At 33.5% G+C, this 22,128-nt stretch overlaps 1 protein-coding gene across 3 annotated transcripts in view; it reads right to left on the bottom strand.

Moving 5' to 3' along the window:
• The window catches only part of LOC149785773 (dynein axonemal intermediate chain 7-like), a 124,349-nt gene that overhangs the window by 17,821 nt on the left and 84,400 nt on the right, over window positions 1-22,128 (bottom strand). For all 3 annotated transcript variants that reach the window (XM_089979675.1, XM_089979677.1, XM_089979676.1), the window contains 5 exons: window positions 21,890-22,007; window positions 16,439-16,582; window positions 14,780-14,933; window positions 13,073-13,179; window positions 7,550-7,716 (listed from right to left, as the gene is read on the bottom strand). In XM_089979675.1, coding sequence (XP_089835801.1) covers window positions 7,550-7,716; window positions 13,073-13,179; window positions 14,780-14,933; window positions 16,439-16,582; window positions 21,890-22,007 — 690 coding nt within the window. The remainder of the gene's footprint in view (window positions 1-7,549; window positions 7,717-13,072; window positions 13,180-14,779; window positions 14,934-16,438; window positions 16,583-21,889; window positions 22,008-22,128) is intronic.

Genomic DNA, 22,128 nt, shown 5'->3' with positions numbered 1-22,128 from the left:
CCAGCATAAAACACAACTTGTGACTCTGTAAGCACGTAATTTTAACTTTACATATTTGCTTTGAATGATCTGATGTGTGAAGATTTTGTCTTCACTCTAGCTCCCTTCTTCTTCAACCATTTATGATGTAGAGTGCTTGTTTGTCTGTAGTTATCTCCCTTACACACAATCTTTACATAACCTTCATGTTATATGCTTTATCTTTCTTACTAAAGCTGCACACCAACGCCTTATGATGTTCCCACCTGCTCATAAAAAAGATCTCATATAAATTACTGATTGGAGAATTTCATTCTTCTTTTTAATGACATTTGTAATTCAGCACTTGGGTTTTAATATTATTCAAATGTTCTCCTGTAACAATGTCATACATTCATCTGCACTTATACAATCAATATCAAAGTTTTGTTTTAGAATTTTTTCTACAAAAGTTTGTATATTGTTTATTTTTTAGCTTTGAGAGCAAAATCATTGTTTTAAAATAATCAGGAAGACAACAAAAACTATATTATCTAATTGAGTTTAACATGGTTCCCACGCTTTTTTAAAGATAAATTTCCAGGTCATTTCCAGGGTTTTTCCAGGTTGAAATTACTTTTTCCAAGGTTCACACATGACCATTACTGAATGGAACTAAAGAACATTTAAGATTATAAAACAGGCATTTTCTAAATCTAAAGATGTTTCTCTTTCAAGACTCTCCCAAAACACTGAAGTCAGAAAAGATCATGTACAAAACCAAAAATTCTAACTTTATTTTGCTGCATTATGTTGCTAAGTGAGAACAACATAATGAACATAAATTATGTTTTGTTTCCTTTCAAACTTTTAATTCTAAAGAATTCTATAGCAATATATATATATATCCCTGAATTTATCTGTAGCAATAAAATCCAAAAAAAAGAGTTTTCAAACAACCTCATCTCCTTAAGACGATCTGGTTCAAATGGGTTGATTTAAATTTTGACAAAAGACCTTCAAAATTATATACTGTATATGTATAAACAAGGATTGAATTTTCTGTAAAATCAACTTGTCTTCTTGTAATTCGTTAAACCAGTCTCCAAACCTGTATTGATAGAGGAGCTTGTATCCTTTTTTAATAGATACAATGCTGTCAGGCATTTCTGTGCACCTAAGGTTTCCGTCTCCAATACTATAGTAAAACGCATACCAAATTCAACCGATTGACTGTAATGCTTACCATTTGAAAAGAAGCAATTTTCACCACAATATTCTGTTCAAAGTAATATTAATTTTGGACACACGGGATACCACTTCCACGTTTTCATGACTCGCGATATGTCAGCCAATTCTGTGCCCAGCTTTGAAAAGATGTAATGTTTATCCATTGGGCTATAGAAATGAAGTACATTACTTTAGACTGTTTCTGTCAACAGTTCAGTAGAGTAATTTGATCAGGATATATGCTGGGAAATTTTGTGAGAAATCCTGTTCTAGTGGCAAGCTGACATGCTGGACAGCAAACAATTTTGTACATGTGGGACAACTTCTTGTGCATAAATTTTTTTAAGGTATACATTTCCATCTTTTATAAAATGTGTTTATTTGTATGATTCTAACAGATACATAGTAAATAGGATTTTCTGGGTTACAGGTTCAAGCACAGGAGTCTGACATTTTATCAATAAAGTACGGCAAAATCTCTGACAACATGAGATCACCTTATCGGTAATATAAATGAACACAAGGAGTGCAAGTGTGACCACAACCCTCTCATCAATTCGACTTTTCTCACGTGTCTTTTATCGCTTCAGAATTGCAAGAAGACTGAAAAACTACACATACACATTCAAAAGACAGTGACATACCAACGCATAACTCTCGGACAACCATCACATGAATCCAATCCAGTGAATTAACCTTTATTTTCATCATTATTTTCTCAGAAATGGCAAGTATTATAATTGTTACCGCAGTCAAACAAGATGAAACTACGGCATAGATGAAACCTGACCCAGGACTCACCATTTGGATTACTAGTCACATGACTTCACAAATCTCAAATGAGGACATCTGAAGTCCAATATTCACGTGATATCAACAACAAACTCCTTTACAATGTTGTACAGAAATTCAATTATATTAAATGAAAGTCAGATACTTTTTGTAAAAAAACAAAAATCTGGCCAGTCTGATTTATCAAGCAGAGATCACATGTCAATGTGGTGGTCATGTGATACAACAATACTCCAAAAGTTGTTCTCAGAATATATATATATGGAGAATTTTGTGTTCTTTCATTTTTGTATTTTTATTACAACCAGTATATGACTTTCATTTAATATTTTGTTTTCTTTCTCTACAACATTTTTAAATGTGGGTTGTTAGCAAGCAACCAAATAATCCATACTGCAACCTCCGAATATTCTGGTTAGAACTCGATAAATTTAACTCATGTTCAGTTTAGTTTTGACTCATTTATGTGATTGCTTCAGGCATCAAGTGATAGCGGAAAATTCCTGGGTTTTTCCCAATTTTCATCAATATTTGCAAAATTCCAATACTTTTTATGATCGGGAAAAAATTTTCATTTCTCTCAACTTTTTTTTATTTCCTGGTAGCGTGGAACCCTAGTTTAATGCTAGAATAAGGGGTGGGGTGGCTTAAATGTGACTTTGAAATATGTTTTTGATAAATATTTTTAAAAATCCATTTGGATCAATACATTTTCAACAAAATATAATAAAATAATAATTTATGCATTCTGGATAGACTAAAATTAGTGATTTATTGGATTTCCATTTTGCAGCAGCAGCAATAAAAAGATTTTCAAAACAGCTGTCATGGTGTCCATAATGGATTTCAGATCAGCTCCATTTTTGTTCAGTACCAACTAGACATCATAAGAAGTCTTCTGTTGAACCCCCAATATTGATATGACTTTCAATATAGCAGGATTAGCAATAAGGTTTTTCAAGATGGTTGCTGTGGTGATCATATTGAATATCAGGAGAAAAAACTATGTCAAAATTACTTCCATTAATAAATAGAAGCAATAACAAGAAATTCAAGACAGCTGTCATGGTGGCCTTACTGGATGTCCATGCTGAACCATTTTCATTTTGAACCAACTAGACATCATAAGCATTCACAAGAACTACAATTAGATTTTCAAAATGGATGCCATCATGGCCATATTGGACATCACATTAGAACCATTTTCATTCAGGACCAATGAGACAAAATAGAAGTCTTTTAGTGAAAATCCTATCCTGACATTACCATCCATTCCAAAGGAGTAACAATAACAAGATTTTCAAGATGGCTGCTGTGGTGGCCATATTGGATGTCAAAATAGCACCATTTTCATCCAGGACCAATTAGACCAGAAGAGTTAAAAACAGCAAGACTAGTTTTTTTATATATGACTTTGTCATATATGGCATCCAGTCAAAAAAAGCAGTAACTATTTTTGAAAAATTGCAGAAATAGTGACTGGTCTATATGCACATATTTAGATGATGATCATAACAAGAATCAAATTCCATCACAGCATACATGCCAACCCTGAGAGAGGTATAAGCATAATTATTACTAACATAAGTGGCAAAAAAGCATAATCTGAGCATAAAAAGAGCAATCTATATATTATATGCCATAATTACAGTACACTGTAAGAAAAATGTACAGTAGTTTTTGCTACTAGCCTTCATCTGTAGCTGGTCAAAATTCTAGTCACAAATCCACCTGGATCTGAACTAGAACTCAAACAGCAAAATATACAGACAAATTATTTATGTTTAAACAGTCTACATGTTTAACTGAATGATTGTGAAGTCCACACCCTGTGCAATGATGATGACAATACACTTAATCTAAGTGCTGTATTACACCACTCTCCTATTTTTCTTTTCAAATTTATAAATTTATGTTTTGAAGATTAAAAAGATACATCTACTCTAAAAAAAAATTAATCAAATAACAAGTCACACAGTTAATGCCAGTTTCACTTAACATCACATACCATTTTCTTTAAAAGTACAGACTGGTCCACTAACTAACTATATTATCAATGTAATGAATCTCTTTGGCAAAGTTTTGAACAAAAGAAACCCATTTGTTTTCTTGGAAATATGTCATATACAGCTGCTAAAAAAACAAAATAAGGAAAGCACATTTAGGTCTAATATCGACAAAAGTACTCTTTTGCTATTGCAGATGTCATCTTTTTTTTTAGAATAATCTTGAATTTATGTGAGAGCAATAAAAATGACAAACAGAACTTTTTATTGCTTTATTTTAATTTAATTTTTTAATGTACCAGCAAAGATAAACCACATACATGTGAGTGTAAGATGTAATCAGGTGGAAAAAAGCACAATGTCTGTGCCAAAAGCACAATGATTGGCATGTATGCTACAGTCAATCAAAAACTGCAAGACTAGTTCTTCATAAGACAGTGTGAAGGCAGGACAGATACAAGGAATCCTACATATCACCAATACATAACTCATATAAAAGGCTGAAAGCCCAAATTGTATCTTTACTTCTTGAAATACAAAACTGGAGGGGTGGAAGAATTAATAGATCAATCACTCACATACATACATTACTTTTAGTCAAGGTATGTCTCACTTGTAAATGATGACAGTACCATCAGTTAACATTAACCAGACAGGAATCCTAGCACAATGGGTTATTAATGTTAGGCATACAGAAATGTTATATCATCCACGTTACAGTAGAATACAACCACCAATGTAAATGTTCTGTGGCTACCAAAACCTTAAGCATCACTTTTATCTTTGCCACGCACACCACCCACTGCAAATGCAGCTTCACTATCTACTAAACTGATGCTTGAAAAAAAAGGTGAGTATGATTTCCAATAGTAACAGCTCAAATTATGAAAGCATCTCATTATCACTATATAAAATTAAGTTTTCATACCACTCAAAAAGATTTCTGATAAAAAAAATAGTTTGGGTCTAAGATAAGGTTCAGGGTCTCTCTCTCTCTCTCTCTCTCAGCAAAGAATAATTAACTCAGAAATGCATACAAAGTCTATAAAAATCTAAAAATAACATAAACACATGGAAAAATATGTCATAAAAAATTGGTTACGTATGTATGCATGTATGTATGTATGTATGTATGTATGTATGTATGTATGGGGTTTTATGGCATGTTTACACAATACTAGCTATGTGGTGCTGATTAAAAGACAAGTTCTAAAATTGTAAAGATGAAGAACTGCAAAAAAAACTTTAGGCACATAACCCTTCCAAATAAATATAAAGATATAGTACAACATGATAAAAGATAAATGGTAAAGATGTTAAAATTCTGTAAATAAAATAATATATATATATATATATATACAGAGGAACCCCGCTATAACGCAATAATTGGGGTCCCAAAAATTGGGATTGTATTAATATCGGGGTCGTGTTAATGTGGGTTTTTTACAGTATTTTACTTTTTTCAGAGAACAACTCATTGGCACATATACATGTATTCATGTCTAATGTATATGATGAATAGGGTATCAACACCGTTTACTATCATGCCATCGCAGCAAACAGTTCATCTATAATGCATGTAATTCCATTGAAAAATTGCACACAGATTTACAATATTCAAAACATTTTTTCCCAGATCATTGTGTCTGAATTCAACATCCAATATACAGCACGAACAGAGTATCAACACCATTTACTTGCCGTCTGATATTGTACCATCGTGGCTTGCAATTAATCCATAATATATGTAATTCCATTGCAAAAATTGCATACATATTTAAACTATTCAATATTTTGTCACACATCATTATGTGTCTGAATTCAATGGGAAAATTTCGTACTGCTAAAATTTTCTCATATGCGTTTCCATGTACATTTATCCATTGCAAATTTCCAATAATTAATGCTTGTATGCCTATTTGTTTTAACGGCTACAGCAAGAATAATTAAAAATCAACACATGCTTTCAGCATGCATATAACTTTTACTTCAGATTTTGTGAATATCGAAAGAAACATTTGAAAACTACTATACTAAACATTGCACAAAGTGCAGAGAATAACCTGTGTTTATGAACTTGCTTTTCCGAAACGGTAAAATATTTTTATAAAAAATAGGAAATTAATAATGAGTTCATAAGCAAACACCATACACATGTAAAACCTGAGAACTAAGTGCAGTAGGCCTGCAATGGTCACGAGTCACTTTCAACACATGTACAATTTCATACCCTTTCAATTTCCAACTAATAAAGCAGACATTATTTACTGGTCAACTGATTGCAACTAATAACACTGCCAAGCCCAGCAAACATGGTGGCTTTTGTTTTTTGATGTTTGTTAAACTGTGAGAATCTTTTATCAACCACTGCATTGTCTGCTGCTTGGTTGTGTATGCAGTTAAAAAGGAAACACATGTTGGCTATTGTTTGAGCAACGACTGTATACAAAATTAATTAAAGACAATCACAAAGACGACTTACTGGCTTTACTCATGGACCAGTTTTAAGTAACAGTTCCGATAATGTTTATTTTGGCATAACACTTCAATAACCTGGTGATATTGTTAAATTTCAGAAGCTACACCTCGTCCATATTATATTAAAATTCATGTGCAAACTCTTCCCCAAAATGATAATAAACGTTTTACACACTATTTCTCATACTCCCTGTATGAGAAAAATACACATGTATTTAAAATTTCAGGAACCACACCACGATCATATTAAATTCGAATTCATACACGATCTCTTCCCCATAATGATGATAAAATTTTTATACACTATTTCATGTACTTTGAACAAAAATTATTTTTTCATCTGCGAATGAATATACAAAATTTCGGAAGCCATGCCACAACTGCATTATATCTGAATTCATGTTATAGTGGGGCGTGTTATAGCGGGGTTGCACTGTGTGTGTGTGTGTGTGTGTGTGTGTATATATATATATATATATATATATATATATATATATATATATATATATATATATATATATATATAGACACACACACACAAACACAAACAATATAAACTAAAGGTAAAAAATATAAAATCCTTAAAATATGGTGTCTGCCATTAGTATACACAATAAAGTGTATCTGATTCATTGTATTTTTGTGGAGTAAAGTAAAATAGTGTTGAAATTTCCCAAATATGCATTTCTTCATCAACTAATGAAAGTAATGTTTAATTACACAAATTCATGCAATCCACATTACATCCTCAGAGTATATTAATAAGAGAATAGACCATTTAAGCAGTGTTGTAGGTAAGTCTGTCATTTAATATGACCACAATTACCATTCATTATTAAGTTTTTTTGTTTAGAAATGATCATAATGTCTTACAAAATGAAAGAATGTTATACTGTGATCTGTGCTGTTTTGATCTACAATTAATACCTTAATTTCTGCATTGTACTGTCTTTTGTGCTGTTTGACCTGTTGTTCATATCTTAATTTCTATGTACTGTGATCTGTACTGTCTTGATCTGCAATAGATACCTTAATTTCTGCACTGTACTGTGATTGATATGTGCTGTTTGACCTGTTGTTCATACCTTAATTTCTATTTCAATCTCAACAATAGCAGCTATGATGGTGAAGACAGCTGAGTTCATTTTGTGAGGTCGGATTTCCCAGGATTGGAAAGGCATGTTAATATGGGCATCTTGGAGGAGGGCCATGGTGCCAAAATGACTTGTCTTGAACTGGAATGTCCGGTTCTCTGGAAAGAAATTTGACAAATATACTAATATTGTATCTGACGAGAATGTGCGTACTTCATTTATGCTTTTAAAACCTCCTCAGCAGTGATTCTGGTGATATGACTCTTATTCATATACAATAGCAATAAAATACTCCTTATGACATTTATATCCATGGCATCAAATTTTGGCAGTTTTTTAAACTGGATATACTGCTGGAGACTTGTTTTTGTTCTGCATCATCGTGACTGAAAGTTTACAGAGTCCATTACACATGCCCATTACCAGAATAGCTGCCCAGTCATGCAAACAGTCCATCCAAAACAGGGTTGTCCAACATTTTCATTCAGGGGCCAAATTTCAATTTTTTTTCTTATTCAGGGGGCTGGTGAGCAAATTAAAAGGCATCAGAAAAGGCACAAGCTATAGCAAGTTGGCCAGCCAAGTGTTACTTATGTATGTATGTGTGTGTGTATATATATATATATATATATATATATATATATATAGTAGTACCCCCTTTGAACGCCCCCTGAACAGCGGCCACCCACTCCTTACAGCCAGAATCCATTGGCACCGACGAGTTTGTGTTCCAAAGTACCCATCACGAAGGGCCACCCGGCTAACGCGACATATTAGTGCAATAATATAAAATGTACCCCTCATAAACAGCTGCATTTTTTTAAATATGTATCCAGAACCAGTATTTTATTCATAATGTGTGTTAAGTAATCCGATTTCTGTTTCCTGATGTCAGGTTTTCGTTACTGAAAGAAGTGTTGACTAAAGGACATGTACCACTAAGGTTAATATTATATCATTTATGCCTCACGAGAAGCCACATTTATTCCATAAAGCTGAGAAAGACTCAAATTTTAATCCATACAAAAGGGTAACTACATGTAATCTGATTAGCCTTACTGCTGTGTTATCATGAGATGTCCAGTTTAATCACTCTGATAATTGTTAAGATTACAATTATTGAACAGTAGTAACAGCTGAGAAGTGGCAGTATCGATGTACATACACAAGTCAGCAGGAAAATGGTTTGATAGCCTTTATGGCTTTCTTTAGTAAGATGTTGAGCTTGTTCACTTTGATAATTAGTGGCTATTACTACTGACTATAATTGTCAAGATTACCAATCCTAATGGCCGTGAGGTCAAATCTGCATGATATTAATGGTACATAACGAAACCGTTTTGGCTTTTTCACTTGTGTAAAGAAATGTATAAAAACAATAGGGTACCAGACTACGACTAACGAATCACATGACAAGATCACTTCCTTTAAAAACACGTGGCAATTTGTTTAAATACATAAAAAATTGTTTTGTCAGTCTTTTAGTTGGCAACTTGAATAACTTACTGCAAAAGATCAACATGTCATCGAGGAAAAGAAAAATTCTCAGTATAGAAGAGAAAGTGAAAGTAATTCAACTGACCGAAAAGGGCGGAGGTTCGAGGATCCTTGCAGAAAGCTATGATGTCGGAAAGACTCAGATAAACATGGAAGATAAGGAAACAATTCTGCAGAAGTGGGAAGGTGGAACAGATGGAGAAAGGAAAATTGTTTGAGCCAGGAGATGTTTGTCTCCTGATTTGAATGACAAGGTTTTTGAATGGTTTTGCACTGCACGTGCTAAGAAAATTCCACACACCGGTCGAATGATCCAAGAAAAAGCAACAATTTTGTCAGTTGAAATGGGATATGATGACTCTACCGCAAGTAACGGATGGTTGCACAGATTTCAAGTCCGACACAATAACAAGTGTTCTGTCCTAAGTGGAGAATCAGCTGATAATAATAATGAATTTGTCAAAGATTGGAACAAAAGACTAAATGATATATGCAAGGGATATGACAGCAAGGATATTTTTTATTGTGATGAGACTGGTTTGTTTTTTAGACTGTTACCAACAAAGTGACAGATGATGTGATCTGTAACATAATTATAAAGACAGTTTTAAAACTATATCAATGGTTATTCATAACATTCTTTTGAAAATGATGAAACAGTTTGTTTTACATTTATTTCACAACATGCATGTGATTTTAAATAAAAATATTCAGTGTTTTAGAATTAAATGTACTTGTGACTTTCTTCATATGTATTTACTATTCGCATTTGTCATCCCCCTCTAGAAAGGCCATCCTCATTATAAGGCCACTTCCCTGCTGCAATAGGGGTGGCCTTATAAGAAGGGACTACTGTACATATATCGAAAGCTGCCATACATACCACTAATTTCTACAGAAGAGCTGGAAATTATCCTGAAATGTGTGTCTTTAAATCCAAGGCACCTGCCTAATGACCACATTTGCGTTTGACACCAATGTATGCTGCATGAGCTTGATCAGGCACACATAGTTGACTGATCTATGCCAAGTGAGCTTGATCAGGCACACACAGTTGACTGATATGTGCCAAGTAAGCTTGATCAGGCACACACAGTTGACTGATCTATGCCAAGTGAGCTTGATCAGGCACACACAGTTGACTGATCTATGCCAAGTGAGCTTGATCAGGCACACACAGTTGACTGATCTATGCCAAGTGAGCTTGATCAGGCACACACAGTTGACTGATCTATGCCAAATGAGCTTGGTCAGGCACACACAGTTGACTGATGTATGCCAAGTGAGCTTGGTCAGGCACACATAGTTGAGTGATCTATGCCAAGTGAGCTTGATCAGGCACACACAGTTGACTGATCTATGCCAAGTGAGCTTGATCAGGCACACACAGTTGACTGATCTATGCCAAGTGAGCTTGATCAGGCACACACAGTTGACTGATCTATGCCAAGTGAGCTTGATCAGGCACACACAGTTGACTGATCTATGCCAAATGAGCTTGGTCAGGCACACACAGTTGACTGATGTATGCCAAGTGAGCTTGGTCAGGCACACATAGTTGAGTGATCTATGCCAAGTGAGCTTGATCAGGTACACACAGTTGACTGATGTATGCCAGATGAGCTTGGTCAGGCACACATAGTTGACTGATGTATGCCAAGTGAGCTTGATCAGGCTTACATAGTTGACTGATGTATGCCAAGTGAGCTTGATCAGGCACACATAGGCCACTTGTTTTTAGTAATGCAGCCACATTTGATGGCAGATCTGATTAATGTGTATAAACTTACAAAGCCTTCTTGTCAGGAGGGTTTTTTGTGTAAAATTTGGTCAAATTCTGTTCAGCAGTTTTTGAAAAGTTGTTCAATGGTTTTCTATTTTTAGTAGCAGCAGCTATATCTGATAAAAAATCATTTTAACAAAGTTAAAAAGACTTTCTTGCCAGAATGATTTCCATCAAATTTAGTTTAATTCTGTTCAGCAGTTTGTAAGAAGCTGTTTGAAAGTTTTCCTATTTTTTTAACACTGGCTGTATATAATGGTGGATCTGCATAATTTGTAGAGATTTAAAAAGCATTGAGCCCTGAATGCTTTTTTGTTAAATTTGGTCTATTACTGCCCCAGCAGTTTTTGAAAATGAATCATTTAAAGGTTTTAGTATTTTAAGTACCAACTGCCTTATTTAATGGTAGATTGGCACCATTTGCACAAATTTAAAAGTGTTCATGTACATTTGGTCCAATTCTGCACAGTAGTTTTGGAGAGGTCATATAAAGATTGTTCTCTTTTTAATAATGGTGGTTATATTTGACTACAGAATGGCACTATCTGTATAAGCTTAAAAGCCCTTTACACCAGAGTAGTTTCTGTCAAATTTGGTCAAATTCAGTAAAGTGGTTTTTGAGAAGTCATTCGACTGCAAGAACAAACTTAAAGACCTAATAATGTTTCCTACCTTAAATATTCTCAGTAAGTTTTTTGTTTTCTAATCTCATGGTGTTTGTTTTTCTAATCATATCATTATATATGTTTTTTATCTTATAGGTGTTGTCTAATGTTATAAAGCGCTTAGAGCTTCTAAAAATTAGGCGCTATACAAAGTCCTCATTATTATTATTATTATTATTTTAATGGGGTTTCTTTAAAACTTTTAATCATAGAGATATTACTACTGGTCGATTAGCATCATTTTTATAAATCTTATAGGCTTTTATGCAAGAATGCTTTTGATCAAATTTATAAAATTCTGTTTGGCTGTTTTACAGAAAAGGTCATTTAAAGGTTTGCTTTTTTTAGTAATGCTGGCCATACTTGACAGTAGATCAGCATCATTTGCTTAAAATGGAAAGGCTTTTATGCCAGGATTCTGTCATATTTGATTAAATTCCCTTTGTTGGCTTTTGTAAGAAAAAGTGTTTTAAAGTTGTTTTTTTCTAGTTTTAGTACTAATGGCCATATCGGATGTTAGATTGGCATCATTTGTATAAAACTGAAAGGCCTTTATGCCTGGTTATTTTCTGCCAAATTTGGTCCAATTCTATATGGTTCTTTGTTTTGAACAAAAAAATATGTTTAATGGTCTTCCTGATTTCAGAAATGGAAGATAATCACGATTTGTACAAAATTTACAAGTCTTCATGCCATGTCAAATTTAGTCAAATTCTGTTTATCAGTTTTGAAGAAGTTGCTTCAACGTTTTTTTTCTTCTGTTTTAAGTAATGGTGGCCACATTTAACAGCAGAACAGCAGTACTGATATATACTTGAAAGATATTCATGACAGGCTTCATTCTGTCCTATTTGGTCAAATTCTGATCATTGGTTTTGGTAAAAAAGTTCTTCAAAGGTTTCTATTTTTTTAAAGTAACAGTGGCCATACTGAATGGTGGCCTGTAATCATTTGTAGAAGTTTCAAGGGTCTTACTGCCAGGATGTTTTCTGTCACATTTGATCAAATTATGTTCAATGTTTTTTATGGGAAGTCATTTCAGGGTTTTACTTCTTAGTAACAGTGGCCACATTTGACAGAAGATTGTCTTCATTTATACGAACTTGAAATTTAAGATCTTTGTGCTTAAATACTCCGTGTTAAGTTTAGTTGAAATTCATCTAGCAGTTTCTGAGAAGCTGAAAATTGCAATCATGATCAGTTGAGCTAAAAACTTCACATTATTAAGTTACAAGTTTAGAAAGAAAGAAAAAAAAGAATTATGTATATCAGCAACATTTCTAATTTTCATAAAGACAAAAAAAATTTTGGGTGGTGGGAGAAATACAATGCTGTAACCTCCTTCTACATTTATGTGAATTGTAGTTTACCAATTAATAGCCATAAATTTGTGATTCAAGAATTCTGTCCCATAAACATGAACTAAGTTAAAAAAACTCCCCAACCATGGTACAGAAACATGACTTAGGCAATGAAAAATGAATTTATTAACTCAACTTTACTGATCTGCTGCTTTTTATTCTCATCACAATTTTCATCTCTATCTTTCAAAATAATCATTCACCATACCTTCATCAAATTTAAGGTCTGAATAGCCGTCTGTTCTCCAGTGATTTTTCTGGTAATCCCATCTGGCAATCTGTGGTTCCTCTGTAAACATTACACCATCTGCCAATCTGAAGACAGAAAAAAAATACTAAATATGTGCTTGTAAAACAAGTATGCTCCCAAAGCAGCCAAAAAAAAGTAAAGACCAAAAATAAATTATCATAAAACCTTAAAATAAAATCATTTACTTGGCATAAAAATCTATAGTTACATGCATGCTGAATTTCATTTGTCTAGATCAGCAGTTCTGCATCATTCTGTTAAAAAAGTTGTAACAAAAATCCAAATTCACAAATACCAAAACTGAAAAAAAAATCTAATAACATATTTATAGTCAGCACTCATTAATTATTCTACATGTATAAATTTTGTTGAATGATTTCAAACTGGAAATTTGCAATGAGGTCAGGTGCTCAGGTGTTCAGATTGCTGCATTAAATTACTCTCATATACTTCTTTTAAAATTTGTAAAGCATTGTTGATTTGTCATTTTTTCTGATCTGATATGTTTTGATGTTTGAAAAGATCCATCTGCTCTAACATTTTCCATCATATAACATCCACTACTCACACCATAAAGTATTTCACTTAACATCTGGTGCCATTTCTTTAAAACTACAGACTGGTTCACAACATCCCTAGCTTATCAATAAAATGAATCTGTGAGGCAAAGTTCACATTTAAAGAAACCCAACTATTTGCTTGGAATTAGGTCATATACAGTTGCTAAAATAGCAAATAAGGAAAGTACTTTTATGCTATTCTCATGCAGCTGTTACCTTTTTAAGAATATTCTCAATTTATATCAGTGGAATTAAAGAGATGATAATAAAAATGATAAAAACAATTTTTTATTGCCTTATTTTTCTTTTATTTTTAGTGTACCAAAAAGGCATAATCCATATACAGTTTAGCATAAATGAGTAACTTGGTGGAAAAATAGCACAATGTAAATGCCAAAACCGTAATGGATGGCATGCATGTGGCAGTGACCATGTACTAAACTTGGGTAAAAATAAGAGTGCATCGAGTGGAATCGTCACAATTGAGGGCAATACGAATTTGTTTATCAGTATGCATAGCATTCATTGTGATATCACAGCACGTGACATTCAAACAAGACTCAACAAAATACTAACCATACAGTAGAAAATCTCAGTCTGTACACAGTATCACCTCTTGTTAATGCAAAATGAAATATGACCTTGAATGTGGACAACAGCTCTTTTATAGCAGGTGTCATGTGATTTTACTGATCTTTAAAGAATACCAAGCACTTCAATGAAAATGCTGATTTATATATGTGAGGCCAAAGGCTTGTGAAAAATAATACCTACAAATTTCATTTATTTTCACCATGTTGTTACATATATTAGATCTAGAGACCTATTGTGGCATGGACAAACACAGATGCAAACTATGGTGTCCTTGCTGCACTGGCAGTGGCCCTAGAGACATAAACACACATAACAATGAAATATTAAATTCTGATCACAAATATTCAGCAGATGTGTCTCCAATATTATATAAACCTTGACCATGAATTTGACTAGTGATTTATGTTTCTTAAAAATACAACTTTCATGCATTGGAATGAGAACTGGTCATCTGGAATATCAGATGTACATTTAAATGCAATAAAATAAAAACTAATAGTGTAGTGATTACCTCATAGTGACTCCTATAGGTGGTTTTTCATCCCTCTTGGTTTCTGGTTCTTTGCCCTTGTCAGCCTGTGTAGGAGAGTGGCCCTCTTTATTAGGGATCAGGACTGCTGTGTCAGCCACATAGTCCATGTACTGGATTTCTGGAGGGTCAACCACTGAAATAATCAAAGGTAATACTTGACATGCATGCTCTGTTATGTATAATTGTGTCATACATGGCTTGTATGCATATTTGTGTCGTACATGTTTTATATGCATATTTGTGTCATACATGGTTTGTATGCATATTTGTGTCATACATGGTTTATATGCATATCTGTGTCATACATGGTTTGTATGCATATTTGTGTCATACATGGATTGTATGCATATCTGTGTCATACATGGTTTGTATGCATATTTGTGTCATACATGGTTTATATGCATATCTGTGTCATACATGGTTTGTATGCATATTTGTGTCATACATGGTTTATATGCATATCTGTGTCATACATGGTTTGTATGCATATTTGTGTCATACATGGATTGTATGCATATCTGTGTCATACATGGTTTGTATGCATATTTGTGTCATACATGGTTTATATGCATATCTGTGTCATACATGGTTTGTATGCATATTTGTGTCATACATGGATTGTATGCTGAAATTCTTTCTGGAATATTAGAGGTGTCTTTAAACCTGAAAGCAAAGTCAGAGTTCAAATTCTTCTTAGATAATTAATCATCAGATCGATCAGTTATTTTCCAATGATTGATTATCAACAAGTTATTTACCAATCAACAATAAAGCTTTTGATTTCTTCTTGAATGTTGATGACTGAATAGACTATCAGTGTTTATAAATGCCTTGTTGTCAGAAAATGGATAAAGAAGTACTCATCAGCAAAAAATATGTTTACTTACAGCAGTATTCATTTTAGCAATACAACTGAAAAACAAAACTACAGTTCTTTCAACCCGACTATGCCATCTGATAATGATGGCAGTTATAGGTTTTATTATAATTTTATTTATTACTACCACTAATAAATAATAATAATAATACTAACAATAATAAGTATTTTTCTCATTTTGGTAAGAAAAACAAGTCTAAAAGCCAATTTTAGGATCAGCAAATACTTCAAAGTATTAAAAGCTCAAATATTTACAAATTGCATGTGGAATCAAGAGGTATTCCTTTTGTTGACAAACTTATAAGTCAATTACATGAAGAATCATGAACATGAATTGACCTTTGTCATCAAAATATGGATCCTCACGTTTTAGAGACAATAGCTTGCTCTATTTATCATGTTTTCAGTTTTATACTTGACAAGTTTCTATTTTTTTAAAATCATTACTTTTAGTTTGGTATCCATGGCAGATCGTTTACATGTTGGTTGACAGTGATGGCCTAATTAAAGAAGACTGTCCCTTCACTAGCATATTATCATTGTCAAGGGTCTGACCCAATGCACACATTCATTCATACACAATATATTGTTTGATATCAAAACAGCAACAGAAAATGCAATCTCTCAAAAAAGCTAGTATGTGGTATGGCTTTATATAACATGTTTAAATAAACTCCAATAAGGATAACCTAACTACCATCATCACCATCATTCTGCACTAAAACAAAGCCCTAGGATTTGGATATTAAATTGTACTTTACATCTAGTGATAATCCAATTATTGACAGTTTTGGGCTGAGGTGAGAGGTGCATTAGGTTGAAGTGGAATACTCCTCCTATCACATTATTGGCCCTCAAGTCTATCACATCCTCATCCTCATCAAAATCCTCCCACTCTGGGGGCTCTGCAAGGGAAAAGAGAAGCTTATAAAAATATGATTATAAAAGTGCTAGCTAACTAGTCATCAGCTCTATCACATCGTTATCCTCATAAGTCATCTTCATAAGAAGAGAGTGGGGTGGGGGTAGAAGGGACAAACAAGCTAGAGCTAAATATCTATTTATAACAACAACAACACCGATGATCATTTTATCTCATTACCCCCAGGAGATATTTGTCATTTTTGCCTGAAATGCGAGTAGAAAACACATCTGGGGGCTACTTCAGAATACATCCCCAAAAATCTGCCTCCAAGAGATTTTTGTTTAGCCTTGTGTCTAATTGTGCTAGAAACGTCATTTTCATTGGCTATTTCACTTGCGCATGTGCAAAAGGGTAAAAGTTTTTTTGTGCTTATTGGACCCATCATTTTTGTGTCCTGGCCACACTTTATCCCAAATCTCCAACTTATCCTACTTTTTGCAAAGGTTCACCTGCCTGTGTGCAGTTCAGACTGGTTTGCCTTAGATTTTGTGCCAAAACGTCTCAATCCAGATACAAAATCCGATTCCAAGAACAGGCAAATTTTTGGTGTAAAAAAATCAGGTCTCAAATTACATTGTTCCCTCTTTATTTTGCAATGCGAGTTGAAAGTCTCAATTATTTGTTATCATTGTAGAGCTACATCTGTCTACTTTTCTGTAATACCACCCACTTTGGTGTAACTTAAATGACCTTGGTGCTACAGAGCTTGGAAGTAGGGTACCACCTCCTGATGCTTAAATGGGGTGCCTGGGGTTAATGAGTGGCCTTTATATTGAAAGTGGATTCATAATTTTAATCAATTAGTGGCAGCATGCTAGACTTCAGATTAAAATGGTGCAGACTGAATCCTATCATGGGACAAACCCAGGTTGGCTTACTGTGGTGTGACCCTGGGCAAGTTACTTTACTCAAATTGCCTTGTCCTTGAATAACTTTCCTGTGGTGCTGAATGTCCCATAAAACACCATACCAAACCAGTCCCTGTTAATCAGAGGATCTATGGTATAGTCTCTTTTCATTTCAATGAAATTCAATGTATGCAATATTACAATGAAAGCAGCTAAAGAAGAATAATGGCTAATCATATTTATTATTAAATCCAAATAAATATCTCCATCCCAGTTATTTATCTTTGTTTCAAAATGACCCACTCTCATTCAATGTCTATACTAACATATTTAAGGTCTTCAGTGATGCACAGATAAGACACTTTTTGTTCCACCATATTTTCTCATGTATGATATGTGAAAGTCAGCTCAGCTGACAGGGCATCAGACTCAAAATCCAAGGGTCCTGGGTTTGATACTGGCCCAGACCAGTCTTGGTTGACTGCTTTTGTGTGTCCTTTGGAAAGAGATGTAGCTGCCATTTCCTTGGCATGATACTGATGTGTTTAAGTTAAGGTACCATTAAAAACCAACTAAAGTAAGATATATAATTGGTGCCCAACTGCAAGCAGTGTTGTGGCCTCCACCCACTCTCATGTTCTGCAAAATGCACTTAAGAGAAAACCATAACAGGGATCTTTCAGTTATGCATGAGTGGACATAGAATATCATACACTGCTACACGACAAAAATAGAAATAACTCCCCAAAAAAGCAAGCAATGTTACTTAATATATGCATCTTCAGTTGCCCAATATATATATATATATATATATATATATATATATATATATATATATATATATATATATATATATATATATATATATATATATATATATATATATATATATATATATATAGAGAGAGAGAGAGAGAGAGAGAGAGAGAGAGAGAGAGAGAGAGAGAGAGAAAAAAATCTAAGAAATTTCAATGTGATTTCTACTAGTTCATCACTTTCCTCTCATCTCCAAAAATATTTCTTAAATATGAAGGTTTGGTGCAATATTCTACTGATGCAAAGCCATATTGACAGCTTATGCATTGGAGGTAATAAATACATATATATATATATATATATATATATATATATATATATATATATATATATATATATATATATATATATATATATATATATATATATATATATATATATATATATATATATATATATATATAGATATATAGATATAAATATGTGCAAAACCTGTCAACATATGATAGAGACCAGGACATTTTCTAGCACAGTGACTAGAGAAAAACTAAACATAAATGGTCCAAACAAAACATGCAAAACAGAGAATGTCATTTATCTCATCACATGTAAGATCTGTAGCCTTCAGTATGTTGGAAAAACTGAAAAGCTACAGAGAAGGATCAACCTTCATAAATCTGATTGGATGACAAAGAAGCTGTACAGAAGCCCGGTTGCAGAACACTTCTTCTCCCCTGGCCATACTTTCAGTGATATAACACTTATTTTTGCTCATAACTCCAACTGGAGTTCCCAAACCAGCAAAGAAAAGGAATCTCACTGGATACACCACCTTAGAATATTGAAACCAAACAGTTTAAGAAGACTAGAAAAAGACAGCCATGCACAAATAAAATTATCTTTTGCAGCGGACACATTTTCTTTTAAATAATTCTCTAAATTTGCTTAATAGCCTATAATGACTACTATAACAATTAAATATCCAGGATATAATTTGCACTTACATAAAACTACATAAAATAACATGTCATTATGGCTCATCGATTTCTAGGTCAATAAAAATATTTTCCAGTATAGTAACAAGTTGAAATAAACTAGTTGAAACATAATCAAGTTAAAGGTTCAATTCCTGTAGAAACAGCCATGTAAAGTTTTGCAAACATAACAGTTTTTCTGTTTAATTTGTTTGTCTTGTCTATGTTTTGTATTTGCCTTTGAAAAAGACTCATTAAAGAGTCAAAAGCACTCATGATAGTCTAGTTAGATACTAGTTTCGCACTGTTCGGTGTCAGTTTATTGCATATATATATATATATATATATATATATATATATATATATATATATATATATATATATATATATATATATATATATATATGTACCATCACACTCTGAAAAATATCATTTTCTTTCAAGAGAAATATTGGCATGACATCTCCACATTTAGCAAATTTGGCAAAATAACAAAAGTGAAAAATGTGTCAAACCAGACTTAAATTTTGACAACCTGCTACAATCGATTTTGGTTTTCATTAGATAAAGAAGTGTTTAGATTGACCCCACCCATGTATATCTACAAGGTCACTCTCGTGGTTTTCTCATCACATTATTTTTGTAGTACTGTACATGAGATATTTGTGGCAGAGAGAGAAGAAGTAGATCGGTCTACTAATTTCAATTTGTCTGTGACGTCTATCAAACAGCAAAGACCAAATCTGCCAATGATTTATGTGATGGCAGATTCAGGCCTGGAAACAGCATAGACAAAATCTGCCAATGAATTATGTGATGGCAAATTCAAGCCTGGAAACAGCATAGACCAAATCTGCCAATGAATTATGTGACAACAGATTCAGGCATGGAAATTATAAAAACTCTTGAGCTCCAGTTTAAACCTGAGATTTTGTTTTGGCCAATCATAAATTACATAACACTGAAAGGTTGTTTCTGATTGGCTAATAGTGGATACTCAACCTCAGAGTTTTATGATCTCCAGATGATCTTGTGCTATATGTGTATAAATACAGTATTTTCAAACCAGATATTGTCCACTTAAATGACGGAGCAAACAGAAACAAGAGGTAAGTAAATCAGAAACAGTGATCCAAAAAAAATGTGAATAAGAAAAAGAGTAACTAGAAGAAAAAAATATCTTTTAATCAGATGCAAATGATTTAATTGATTATCATATCATCTTTAATTATTAAAACAAATTTTATGATTTGTTTCAGGTATACAGACAATTACAGTTTAAAAAAAGGGACCCTGAGTGGCCGAGTGGTCTAAAGTGCTCTCCGTTATGGATCACTGCCATCTCACCTTTGTCTGCGTGGGTTCAGGTCTCGGATTCAGCCAATGTGGGTATGTGAGAAAGCTTGCCAGTAGCTTCTCGTGGGTCGGTGGTTCTTTCCGGGGTTTTCCTGGGTTCTTCCTCCACCATTACTACTGGCCACTATGTATAGCCTATCATGTGCTGAAAAATGGCGTTAAATCCTACAACAACAACAGTTTAAAAATAACAAATTTAAGTTGTTTCATGTGTTATGATTTAAATACACTTTTTTCTAGTGTCAAATTGAGCACAAATTAGTCAAACCTGTCACTAGTGGCCACTCATGGGAGAAGGCAAAACTGGTCATTACACAAAGGTGACTGCTGTAAACAGGCTACCTTTTAAAACTGGTTTTGAACAAATACCATATACTGAATATTGACATTACATTATCAAGGTCATTTTATGTGCACAGTACAACAAAATTACAGTTACAGGTATATGTTGTGCTCTCCCAAATTTACGTTCTTTCTACACAAGATTACTACTTACTTTAATCAATCCTAAAAATGAAATCATCACTAACTTAAAAATATATGCAATCTTAGTTTGTTCATACTATAAAAACAATATCTGGATTAGTCAGTTGCTCAACTCAGCATGATCAAAAGATCATCTTATGGGAGAAGCCTGTGATGAATAGAAAATCAAAAGAAGACATATACAGCTATACATTGTGACCCATGAACTGGAACTTTACCTGCCTTTTCAGACATGTTTTGAATACTGAATACTGAAAGACCCCTGACCCTAATGAAAAGGGATGTAACTTATCTCTTCTCAAGATGAACTTTTTTCACAGACAGCTATAATTCACAGGCAAATAGACAAATACATCTAACTATACCTGTCACACTGGCACAAAAGATGAGTTCCATTTATGGTACAATAACAGAACTGCTTTTCCCACCACCCAGCAAATGAATTGTTTTGACTTTGACCTTGTATCCTAATGATAAAAAAACTGTCTAGCTTTTGAATTGGATATAATGACACCTTTGCGTTACACTGTCAATATGGCTGGAGAGTTCAACCGAGATAAGAAATGTTTTCACAATGATTCACATGATGTTCATTTATCTAAACAATAATGTGTTCCTTCTGAAGCAAAGATTTGGTTTGTATTAACTGTATAGTCAATGTAGATATGCTGTTGTGATCGCTGTTTGGTTAGGAAACACCTGGCCATTGAACATGGAGGACAGGTCACCATTACATAAAAGACATTTATATAGGCAGTTTGCCAGGGGGGAATTAGAATGGCCATTATGAATAGTTGACTGCTGATATAAATGTTAACTTTAGAAAACTGAAGTATAGGGCCATCATTCTAATATACAAGTCCTCACCTGGAGTTGATGGTTCTTCAAAATCAGGGACCTCTTCCTCTTTTTCTTCCTCCTTTACTTCTTCTTCCTTCTCCTGAGGCTCTCCTCCATCCATGGCCCTCAGCATTGCCATCAGGTCCTGGTCAAACAGGAATCCATTATGACGTGAGCTTACCATAAAAACATGTATTTCCTAGTTCAATTACTTTGTTATACTGCGTTTTAATATCATTCAATGGAGCCAAAAATTGTGCAACGTA

This window comes from Sinohyriopsis cumingii, chromosome 13 (assembly GCF_028554795.1).
Source record: "Sinohyriopsis cumingii isolate HCF-2022 chromosome 13, ASM2855479v2, whole genome shotgun sequence".
NCBI lineage: Eukaryota > Metazoa > Mollusca > Bivalvia > Unionida > Unionidae > Sinohyriopsis > Sinohyriopsis cumingii.
Note: the sequence above shows the minus strand (reverse complement) of the source record. Positions and strands in the feature narration are given on the sequence as shown.